This window comes from Pelobates fuscus, chromosome 10 (assembly GCF_036172605.1).
Source record: "Pelobates fuscus isolate aPelFus1 chromosome 10, aPelFus1.pri, whole genome shotgun sequence".
NCBI classification, from domain to species: Eukaryota; Metazoa; Chordata; class Amphibia; order Anura; family Pelobatidae; genus Pelobates; species Pelobates fuscus.
This window is the reverse complement of record NC_086326.1, coordinates 73,662,257-73,674,525: the sequence shown is the minus strand read 5'-3', so window position 1 is coordinate 73,674,525 and position 12,269 is coordinate 73,662,257. Positions and strand designations below refer to the sequence as shown.

Sequence of the window (12,269 nt, the reverse complement as noted above, 5' to 3'; positions counted from 1 at the left end):
TTGTATCAAGGGATGAGGGGATCCGTCCGGGTCCTGAAGGAGGTACTCGAAGTGTGGGAGAATGCGGGGTATATCTATCGCCATCTCTAAGAGGGGGGGAAACCATGGTTGGGAGGGCCATAACGGCGTCACGATCACCAGGGTTCCCGTCTGGCGTCGCAGCTGCAGTAGGCAACGTGGGATCATTGCAAACGGTGGAAAGGCATAATTCCTTGTGGACGCCCAATCTTGGGTGAATGCATCTGTTGCCAGTGCCGATGGGTACAGTCTCCAGTTGACAAATCTGGGCAGTTGGGCATTCAAGCGGGAGGCAAAAAGATCTTTGTCCATGGGGCCCCATAGTGACCGTATATCTTTGAAGACCCTGGGGGCCAGTCGCTGGGGTCCCTGAGGTGTCGTGAGCACCAATCCGCCGTGGTGTTGCAGAGACCGGGTATGTATTCTGCTGTGACTGAGATGCCTTGTGTCAGGCAGAATTGCCAGAAGTCTCGTGCCATATTTGCCAGAAACCTCGATTTCATGCCCCCTAGGTGATTGATATATCGGACTGCTGATATATTGTCCATCTTCAGGAGGATAGAGCATTGGGCTTGAGTAGGCGAAAAACTGTGGATCGCAAAGGATCCAGCGAGAAGTTCCAGGCAATTGATGTGGAGGGATGATTCCATGTCGGACCATTTGCCACTTGTAGATACATTTCCACAGCGTGCACCCCAACTGTGTAAGCTCGCGTCGGACTATTATGAGATCTGGTGTGGTGCCAAATATGGCGCAACCATTCCAGGCTTCCATATGGAGGAGCCACCATTTTAGTTCGTCTTTAGCTTCCGTGTTTAGGGTGATCCAGTCCGTGTAGGCTACCCCGTCTCTTAAGTGGGAAGCTTGTAGGCGTTGTAGCGCCCGATAATGGAGAGGGACCGGAAAAATGGCCTGTATGGAGGCCGCCAGCAGAACTATCACTCTTGCCAACTGTTTGAGAGTGAGCTAGGGAGTTGCCAGCGTGCGTCTGATCTCCTTCTTGATACTGTTCAATTTTGTTATTGGCAGATGTAGGGTCTGTGACGTAGAGTCCACGATGAGGCCCAAAAACTCTGTGTTGTGTGGGAACCAACATGGATTTCTCCCAATTGACGAGAAAACCTAGGTTTTGTAATAGAGTCTGAGTCCAGTGTAGATGGGTCTTGGTGAGTTGAGAAGATAGGCCCATGATGAGGATGTCGTCTAAGTAGATTATAAGACGTACTCCTCGACTGCGTAATAATGCGACCACGGGTTTCATAAGTTTGGTGAAGCACCACGGGGCTGAGGATAGTCCGAAAGGGAGACAGGAGAATCTCCATTTTTTTTTTTCCCCTGCCAAATGGATTGCAGGAAGTCTTGGTGTTGTAGGGCAATCGGCACCGTAAGGTAAGCATCTTGTAGATCTAACTTTACCATCCAATCTGATGGTTGGAGGAGATCTTTTAGACCAGGGATAGGCAACTTTCGGCTCTCCAGATGTTGTGGACTACATCCCCCATAATGCTCTTACACACATAATGCTGGCAAAGCATCATGGGAGGTGTAGTCCACAACATCTGGAGAGCCAAAGGTTGCCTATCCCTGTCTTAGACCGTGTATTGGTTGTATGATACGTAAGTGTTGAGGTGTTTTGAATTGATCACTGGGCGGACACAGCCACCTTTTTTGGCAACTAGAAATAGGTTGCTCACATACACTGGTGTGGTCATAGGGATTTCTGTGATGGCTTGTTTTCTTACCAAATCTCTGATCTCCTTGGTGACAAGGAGTGCGTCTTGTTGGGAAAAACGGATTTCCCGTGGCGGGTATTGTTGTATTGGTATAGACAGGAAGTCTATGACGTATCCTTTTACAGTGTTTAGTACCCAGACATCTGATGAAATGTGGGACCATACATGGGAAAAAATGACGGAGTCTGCCCCCCACTGCCCCTAGGGAAAAATGTAACATAAGAGGACTTACCATAAGGTCGTCGTCCTAAGTGAGCACTCCGTGGTCCTCGAGCAACCCATGGCCGCCCACGTTGTGGGAAGAAGGCCGGGGTGTTGCGATGTTCCTGGAAACTAGCTCGCCCAATATAGGAGCCTCGGTTCTGTCTAAATCAACTCCTGGCTCTTCCGGCCCCACCAAAAGCCTTAGGGTGGAATACTTTGCGCATGTTAGAATGCACTTTATCAAGGGCAGTAAACGTATGGACGAAGGAGCCGAGCTCCTTAACGAAGTTGTCTCCGAACAGGAGACCTTTAGCTTGGGTGCCCGGCTCATTCAAAGCCATGTTAATTAATTTCGGCTCAATTTTTAACAATATAGATTTGCGACGCTCCGTGGCCATCGCAGTGTTGGCATTGCCAATTAAACAAATGATTCGTTGGATCCACCCGCTTATGGCGGCCCGGTCCAAATCCTGGTCGTCTTCGACCATTTCAAAAATCTTAGTTGCCGGACCCAATATGTCTAATACCTTATCCTGGCAATTGCGCAGGGAAAAATCCAAGCCTTTGTTAGGCTTCCAAACTGTCTTACTCAGGAATTGTATAATTTTAGGGTCAACTGCAGGTGTTCTGCAAGCATCATCAGGGACCGTGGGTCGTGGGCATTCTGCCCGGAGCTTATTGCGTGTCGCCTTATCCAAAGGCTTGCGTACTCTAGACGCTATATATCTCGCCACACGGTCCGAGGGGGACCATTCCGCTGACCGTGGGTGGCGCAGCTCATCTGGGTCAAATAGGGGTTCCCCGTGGAGGTCCAGGATTGTATCCGCGTCGCCCGGGGCTTTTTGCTCCACATGATATGTCTCGGCTTGAGACGCAGAGCGGTCTCGGTCAGGATCGTATCCTTCGGCCAGACTATCTGATTCCAGATCTGAGGGATCTTCCGAATACAGATAGATTTCCTCCTTAATATCACTGAAATCCGACTCAGAATCTATTTGGGCTTTTGCCCTTTTCCGTAATCTAGCCGATTTTGCCGGGCTAGTGGCTCTTTTGCGCGGTGGTGGAATAAACGCGCCATCTGTGACAGGTGCATAACTGTCCATCTGAGATATTGAGGAGTGTTTTGTTTTGGCCAAGGCCTTGCGACCAGCCTGAGGCTGTACAGGGATTATGGTCGGTAAAGCCTGGGTAATGGCCGGTTGTGCCGATTTCTGAGCCTGAATAAAGGCATGTGTCAGTGTCAGTGTCTGTGACAGTGAGTCAGACATTAGTCCCATGGCTGAGGTAAAGACTTTAGTCCTAGCCTGTGACATAGTTTTAGTTTTTCAAATAGAGTCTGCATATCAGCAGAGGTATCAATCTCAGCTGAAGGCGTTTGTGAATCCCCTTGAGTGGGGACATAAGACCCAGATGGGTTCTGATTATCTTTATCATTAGACATAATGATTATGCCATGAAAACTGACAGGTATAGCAAAGAAACAGTTAAATTGTTAAACCTAGAGGAATAAAACAACCTAGAGAAGGGTTGATTAACCCAAATAAAAAAGGGGGGAACAGACAAGTACTCACAATATTAGAATACAATTGAAAATCAAACCAGAGATACAGAGAGCCGTCTGACCGCCACTATCACGAAACCCCAACTCCGAGTTCCGGCCGTTGTGGGCAGTAACAAGCTCCGAGCGTGGGAAAAAAACAATAAAATGGCTGCCGTGCGCGGTGAAAGTCCCGAAAAGGCAGGAGCGTTCGTGTACTTGGCTGCCACGAATGGCGAAAATAAGGCAAGTAATCGTGTCGGGAAAACAACCGAACGCGTAAGTTCATGAAACTTACGCGTTCGTGGTAAATCAATAGGCTATTCGTCTGAAAACAAGGGAATGGCGGTCTGACAGGCTAAGATGGCGCGAAAGCGCTGTGACAGGACCCAAAAGTCCGTCAGACATCCCTGCGTCCGATCAATAGAGACTGGGCTCAGGGTGTCATTCTGGGAAACCGTATTAGAAATGTAATAGCAATTAGGAAAACATTAAATAGTAAAGTATAAGGAAAAAACTGTACATGACAGGGGAAATCAATTAAAGGGGTATATGAGTTAAACTGGCATCTGAATATAGGTAATACAAATCGGTAATTACACTAAAAGTACAATAAATAATTACAATTATATTAATAATATAATATAAAGAATGATCCCCACAGTTAAGGAACCGTGGGGACCTGATGTTACTTAACTGAGGGAGCAGCAAAGAAAGAGGAATAGGATTGGTTGACAGAACCCTTTATGCTGGAGAGAGGAACCTGATTGGCTGTTCCTGTTGCTAAGGAGATACTACTCTCAGACTCTAATGTTATATACTGGTTAGGTTTGAAAAAAAAATCTTTGCTGCTGAGGGAAATAAAGAAAGAGTGCAGCATAATTGGAGCCTCTGTGTCTTAATAAAATGTGAAATTTACTTTGATAATACATGGAAACCATCATTCGATAACTAGCAGGATTGTTACTAAAGTGAGAATTCATAGATAATAATAACAAAGTGGTTAACCAGGAAAGGTACATTCAGATTACTCTGGTTTCCAAGTACGTCCTGGGGATGTAACTTTTGCCCCACATCCAGGGGATGTTACCATTACCCAATTTAATGGATGAGTTCAGTATCCCATAAATGAAAATGTAAATAAAATTAATATCTTCTTAAATTGACAGGTCTAATTATATTTGTCAAGCGTGGCATGTATGTAGAAGGTACATGCCAGTTTATATTAGTAGAATTTAATCAAAAACCAATGGTGAAGTAAGTACTGGTGGATATTTGAATGAAAAAAATAAAGTAGTGTACTTACATTTACCAGAGCAAAACTCGCTCTAGTATATACAGCACGGGTGGTATAATCCCCACCTAGGAATGTAATGGTACCAGGAAGCAATGGATGGATGAATAAAGGGCGAGGGGGAGAGGGGGGTGTACACTATTTATTAACCATACAAAAACAATAAAAGTAATATAAAATAACTTTAAGGAATTATGTATTTTTTGGTGCATGCTGTTTTTTTTTTTTGCAATGCAACTTGTTATATCAAATAGTAACAAATATCCAAAAACAAGGATGTATATCTAGCCCAAGAAATATCAATAGTTTGGTGATGTTTAAGCACTACAGCACAGTGTGCACATTTAAAGATGAACGTTTAGAAATGAAGGACAAGATTTAAAGACATTCTAAGCAATGCTCCCTCTAGTGGCTGTACCTCACACTTCCTGGTGTGTTCCTGCAACGAAGGACCAATATTCGGTGTCGCCACCTTGCATGGAGATGCTGAATGCTTCCTATATTGTATATTAAGTTAATGCATCTATATGAGAAGATGCTTGTGATTGCTGCAGTTTCTGCTTAATGTTCCTATTTGGATCAGCCGGAATTCTCCGTATTCACTATCTCAGCCAGAGAAACATTGGCAGCAGTTGTGTGACCGGGTGGCCAAGGGACTGTAGGAGAGTTCAATACTGTATTTTAATATTTCTGTGGCTTAATTGAATGTTGGTGTTCCTTTAATTGAACATTCCAAGCATCGTGACCATGCTGTAGTAGTTATGGTGCCAGTAATGCTCTTGTAGAGGAGGCTGGCAGAGGTACCCCATGGACCCCAAAGGAAGCCTTTTTTTTTTCCTTACTTTGGAGTCAGTGGTGCACTACTGCTAACCCCCTCTACAACTCCATGAGAGCCTAAAGCTCCTGCTCAGGATTTTCTGTTGGCTCTCCTGTGCTAAGCGCAGACGCATTGGCCGAAATTGTAAGCTAATCACTCTCTGTAAAGAGCTAAGCACTACACCACTGGGCATAGCTCAATGGAGAGTGTCTGGCTCTTACTGAGCAGTAGTGACGGAAGGGCCCAGTGGACCCCAAGTAAGAAATTAAACAGTAATTGGTGGATCAATCTATGGGGTACTGTAGTGGTTATGGTGCCAGAAGGGTTACCTTTAAATAGTCTTTGGGTGACATTATCTTGTCACTTTTCTGTGCCTCCGCTAATACAAAAGAGAAATTTTAAAAATATCAGCAGTATACACCAATGGTGCAAAAAGTCAACATAAGTTCTTCAACTCGATTTAAGGTAAATTGCAAACACATTAAAATTGGCATTTATGCTTTGATACTGTGACTCACAAGCTCTTAAATTTGTCATTTAAAATAGATGTTAAAGTCATTATTATTTAATTATACAAACATGTTCTATAAAATAGTAAGTAGCTTTTCAAACAAAAGTTAATGAATGGTTTTCATTCTGTGGCCAGACTTTGAGGACACAGATGTCTTCACAGGTTCTGTGAGCAGTTGCAATATAGAGCCAGGTAGATATTGTTTTCATTGACACAATCTCTGCATGTTTATTTTATTTTTTCCCTTTGTTTTTAATAAAATGGTCAAGTTATTTACATTTATAGTAATGCACCTTTTTCTATGGTAGTCTTTTAATCACCCAACTTTGGACATAATTTATTTCCATGAGATAGTCACTGGAAAATGTAATTATTCGTTTTTAAAATAGAAATACCAAATTTATATTTATATATAATCTCTTTCAAAATGTAAAGAGTCCCCTCCCCATATGGAAATATGTATCCATAAAGTGTGTCTTTATTAGAATTTGCATATTGGCAATCACAGTTTTAGGCTTTGCAGGTCTCGCAAAACGCCAGCAGGGGTTTTGAATGTCACCACGAATGCTCACAATGTATATTCACTAATGCTTGGCATATTGGAGTAGAAGTCAAATTGTAAACCTTTTTTTTTTATCAAGTGTATAAATTGCACTGCATACTTCTGCGACTACCACTGCTAGTTATCACACTTATAAGCTGGACAATATTCTAAAGGTTCAAACAGAATTAATTATTGTTATCTTTCAGGTGAAAAACCTTCTGGATTTCGAAGTGTGAGAGCCCCAGCTAGTAAAGTGGCTGCCTCTGTGGGTAGTGGACAGAAACTGCCAATCTGTGATCATTGTGGTTCAGGCATTGTGTAAGTAACTTATCTTAAGAAATAGTCTCGGCGATGGGATAAGTTGGTAATACCCCACCCCACCAATGAGTCAGGGTTGGAGAAGGCACCCAGCTGCTAAAGCACAACTCCCCTTAATGATTGCATAGCATTGACCGCTGCAGTTCTATACCAGCTGGGCATATACTCTTTGGCAATATCTGTCTTAAACACAATACCAAAACTCAATCTTTGTTAAAAGATGGGTAATTGGCTCACAAACAGCTAGTTACATTGAATGACAAAATCCCTTGTCTTCAAGGCTTTACAACAGACCTTTAGGATGGATTGGGTGATGATACCAGCAAAAAAAAGTCAATTTTTGCAAGTGGTGTGACAAATTGGGGCTCTCTGGTAGCCCGGACCATTGTCTATCAATGTAGAAATTTAAACTAAGCATTGTCTATCAATGTAGAAATTTAAACTAAGCATTGTCTATCAATGTAGAAATTTAAACTAAGCATTGTCTATCAATGTAGAAATTTAAACTAAGCATTGTCTATCAATGTAGAAATTTAAACTAAGCATTGTCTATCAAACTGTTTAGGTTAAGATAAGTCTCTCCCTGCTGTTCCCAAACTCTTGTAACAAAACACACCAAACAAAAGTGCCCAGGGGGGCGGAGCTTACCAGCGGAACGAGCAAGTCGCACATGGCGGGAGCTCCCGCATCTGAGGCCCTGATTCTGGGCATTGCGCCCGACCACCGCAACGTGCCCGCAGCGGACAACCACCTTCACACCCAGGAGGTGGTGCGGAGTCTGGAGATACCCGGTTCGGGGCTCTCCGCCGCAGAATCGCCCGCTTCACAGCGTGGTGGGAGCCGTGGAGAGACGGCCGCTCTCCCGGTTCTCAGGCTGAAGAGGGGACACTCACGCACCGCTTCCCCCCCCCCTAGGGACCGGTGGGGGATATCCCGGTCCGCACCAGCACGAGACACAAACGGAGACTTTAAAGCAGATGCTCCCCCAAGCAGTATGGAAGCTGTAAGGCCCAAGATGGCGGACAAGCCACACACCACTACACGTGGCCTGCTGCAACCACAACGCAGCACTGACAGACACGCAACGAAGAAGATAAGGGAGATGGAACATGGCACAAGGGACACCCTGGCCACCCCACCCAGACACCCCCAGGAGTTCTTAGACCAAATCTGCTCCAGCTTATGGCCACAACTGCGCTACAAGGTCCAGGCCTTCAAACAGGCAGCTCGAGCGGTGGCAGCATGGGTCCGACCAGCTACCCGGCGGCACCTGTGTGAGTATCCACAACGAGCCCCCAGAGCGACCTCTGGAAAGGGACGAAGACAGAAGGCGAAGCAGCGAGTAGCGATCACTCACCTTTTCAAGCATCCACAACCAGCACAGAAAGCCCGCGGACGAGCAACAGCCCAGCCCCAGCAATACCCCGAGGCAAGCAGACAAGCTAAGGGGCCAGCTCAAGAGACTGTTGTCAGCCGGAATAATACAACCCCAGTACTAGCGGTGTCCCCCACGTGGCAAGCCTCGGACCGCTCTCAAACCCACGCCATCAGCCTGCCGCCCACGGGCGTAGGGTAAAAGGGGACATTTGGGGACATTTGCCTTTAGTTGGCACAATAGTATGACACTGTGCAAAACCAATAGGCTACCTAGCTCTCTTAGAACTTCCCACGCTATTTGTGTCTCTCCCAGATAGGCGTTTATTTTCTACCAACGTGCATTGGCCTATATCGGCATTTTAGACCGCAAGTTGAATAAGTTGAAACATGTCTCTACTAATATGCCTTCTCTTCTCTTCTTCTCACCTTCTCAGCCCTGTATTGCTGTAAACTAAATTGCGCTCAGGCTGCTTATAGACGAAATCACTTTTGCCATTGTATTACTTTAAATACCTGATTCAGTAACGCTAGTTACCTTACTATTTTAATATATGTTAATAAGTCTATCTGTATGTACACCTGCATGTGTAATCCTCCCTGACACATTAGACTAAAGCATTGCAAAGCATACATTAACATGCAAACTACTGATAAGCGAGGATATGCAACAGCAACGTTCACCCTAAGCTACTGTTACCGAGCGATGATGTAATTTACTATAACTAATGCGAATAACCTATGTGTGTTTATTTCTATCTATGTGAAACCTGTCGCCTGACTAGCGCGACCTAGCGAGATATTAATCAGGATCTTACGATCCTTAGCTTGTAATTTCAACTTGGAGTTTATCTACGTTACTTTAAAAAAAAAAAATTAGGCATTGAAAACCTGGAAATGTACGTTAACTTTGTATATTGTTGAACCGACCCTAAAATGTAACTCGCTTTAACGTTTCCTCCGCCTTCTCTTCTGTACCCCGTACTATATGCCTTAATAAAAATCAGATTGACAAAAAAAAAAAAAAAAAAAAAACAAAAGTGCCCAGAGACTCTTTGCACCATAAGTACTACACTGGTGCTTACAGAAACCCTTTAAGATCGAAGTGGGTAGAAATGTTTAAGCATTTACAAGGGTAGAAGTGTTGCCTTTGCCTTTTTACTACATATAAACTAAGAGATGTTCAATAACTTATATCTCAGCTTAAAGGGTTCCTCTATTTATTGGGTAAAATGCCTTAATGCCCCTCCTCGATTTGCAGTAGAAGCTGAATTCTAGGTAAGGGGTGCAAATGCAGTCCAGTTATATTTAAGTTTTTTATTTGCACATCTAGTTTAACAAAGTGTAACCATTTCCAACAGGGGTGCGTTTGTGAAGATTCGTGACAAGCCTCGTCATCCCGAATGCTATGTTTGTACAGACTGCGGCACAAATCTCAAGCAGAAGGGCCACTTCTTTGTTAATGAAAAGATGTACTGTGAAAAGCATGCCAGAGAACATATGGCTCCACCAGAGGGATATGATGTGGTTACAGTGTTTCCAAAATAAACCATAACCTTATTTTGTGCTGTACCAAAGTGACATTAGTGTCCCAATTTTAATGCAAACAAGCCTTTTCTCTAAAACCTGAATGGTTCCTTATATTTGCATCAAATGCTTTCTAGAAAACTACCTGTGGAACTTTTTTACACAATCATTTGAATCAAACATCCATGATGTTTTCATCTTTGCTTTTGTTGATATTCAATACAGAAAACCAAAAAAATAACCTGGTTTTTGTTTTATTTTATCAAAGATTCCTTGCATTAATCTAACCTTACTGATGGAGCATATGGGGGATGGGGGATGGGGGGGGGGGGAGGAGATACACTCAGCACTACCTCACGTATAGGTGCATAAAGATTATGTTAAGTTAATTACTTAAGTTGGGAAACCACTGTATCATGCAATGTACATGCAGTTTATCATGCACTGTGTCATGTTTAGAATCATTGTACCGAACAAAGTTGACAATATTTTAACTTATATCTGTACACTAAACATTATGTATTTTAATGCAGTCATGTGACTTGTCTAGTTAACATGAGGCCTCTGTGCACTGCAGCAGATGGTAAAAACATACCTGCGTTAAACAGTTTCTTCACTGGGAAGAGTGCAGGAATGGATGGTCGTTAAATAAAAGGTTTTACACACCATAAATTTATTTTTCCGGAAGATTAGAACCGGGTATATTTTAGAACTGAGAACCAACTTCTGACCACAGCAGGATTCTGGAACACAGATATTCCAAACCAGTTGACCTTGCTCCTCCTTGTTTGTTTATATACACTGTTGTAGAATTGTCTGACCTGATCTGGACATGCTGATTCTGGATCTGGTTCTGAAAGGCAACAAGAGCCAGACAGCCAGCCTTCAGTTCTTTGTAGTTCAATGCTTAAGCTTTTACTCGCCAAATTCCTTGTTTCTTTTCTTCCAAATGAACCCCCCAGCTGAGACCTGAGGCGTCTTAAAATTTTGAACAACTTCATTTGGTAGGAAAGGCCTGATTGCAGGAAACAGGACGAGGTCCACCAGAGAAAACTCAGCGCCTGACTGAGTTTCATAGACATGTCCAAGCTGTACGTTTGCTTGTTCTAGAAGCTTAAAATGTTTCTTTGAAGAGGTCTCATTCTGGCCTTTGCCCAATTGACTGCTGGGATAGAGGCTGTGAAAAGACCCAGCAAACTCATTGCTTCTCTGATGGAGCACAAACGTCTTTCTGAGGTTCTGAATAGCCAGAGCAATCTTTATTTTTTTCTTCTGGAAGGAAGATCTTCATAGTGACTGTCTATAATCAGACCCAGGAACTGAATTCTTTGGACTGGGACTAATTACGACTTTACAAAATTTATCAACCAACCATGATTTTTTTTTTTTAGATTGTCTAAAGCCGTACTGAGGTCTAGATAAAGTTGTTCTTTTGCGTCTGCAATTAAAAGCCAGTCTAAAGGGATGACATTGCCTTTTCCCCTGAAATCTGCTGAAACGACTACCAGAATCTTTGAACACTTGGAGCTGAAGAAAGACCAAAGGGAAGAGCCCTGAACTGGTAATGTAGAGTCTGACTCTGGAAGTTGATAGCGAACCCTTTTGCTGGGTTCTGCGATGGGAATGTGTAAATAGGCATCTTTTAGATCTAGAAAAACTTGCCAATTGCCTGGTTGAATGCGAGTTGTGGACTTTTCCATATGAAACTTCTTTAGAATAAACTTGGTCTTGAGATCTAGAATGGGTCTGTAAGAACCATCTGGCTTTGGAACCAAAAAGAGCCTTGAATAAGTGCCCAGAAATCTTTTCGTTGCACCCTTTCTATGACATTATTTCGAAGAAGCTTTGACACGTCTCTCATTCGAGCCTTTTGTCGGTCCAGTGGACTGAAGAGCATAAAAACTTTTTGGGGATCTCCGATAGATCCAGATAGTAACCATTCCTTATCACTGAAAGAATACAGCGATCTGAGGTAGTTTTCTGCCACCAATCTAGAAAATGCGTGAGTCTTCCTCCAACAGGAATGGCATCATAAGTTTCTATTCTTTGTCAGATAACTTCTCTTTTCTCCTGTAATCAAACACCTTCCTTTATTGACCCTTGTAAGAGTTTTTCCAAAAGGAGCCTCTGTAAGCTGATTGAACTCTAAAAAAAAAAAAATGTTTTGTTCCAATTCTGCTTCCTGTTATCTTCAGGTAAAGCCTTTTTACCATCCTTAGTTTCAAAAGATCTAGTTTAGAACCAAAACATCTGCCTGGTTCAAAAAGGTCAAAGAATTTTTGGATGCTGAATCAGCCGACCGGTTTCTTAACCATACTGCTCTTCTTGCCACCATAGATATAGTCTGAAGATCTCTGCTAAGACTATGGGTTTAAGAGGAATCATCTAGAAA

The 12,269-nt window shown here is 43.2% G+C and overlaps 1 protein-coding gene across 3 annotated transcripts in view; it reads left to right on the top strand.

Moving 5' to 3' along the window:
• The window catches only part of PDLIM1 (PDZ and LIM domain 1), a 45,763-nt gene extending 35,742 nt beyond the window's left edge, over positions 1-10,021 (top strand). For all 3 annotated transcript variants that reach the window (XM_063434214.1, XM_063434216.1, XM_063434215.1), the window contains 2 exons: positions 6,865-6,976; positions 9,712-10,021. In XM_063434214.1, coding sequence (XP_063290284.1) covers positions 6,865-6,976; positions 9,712-9,898 — 299 coding nt within the window. In that variant the 3' untranslated portion in view covers positions 9,899-10,021. The remainder of the gene's footprint in view (positions 1-6,864; positions 6,977-9,711) is intronic.
• Positions 10,022-12,269: the final 2,248 nt, after the last annotated feature.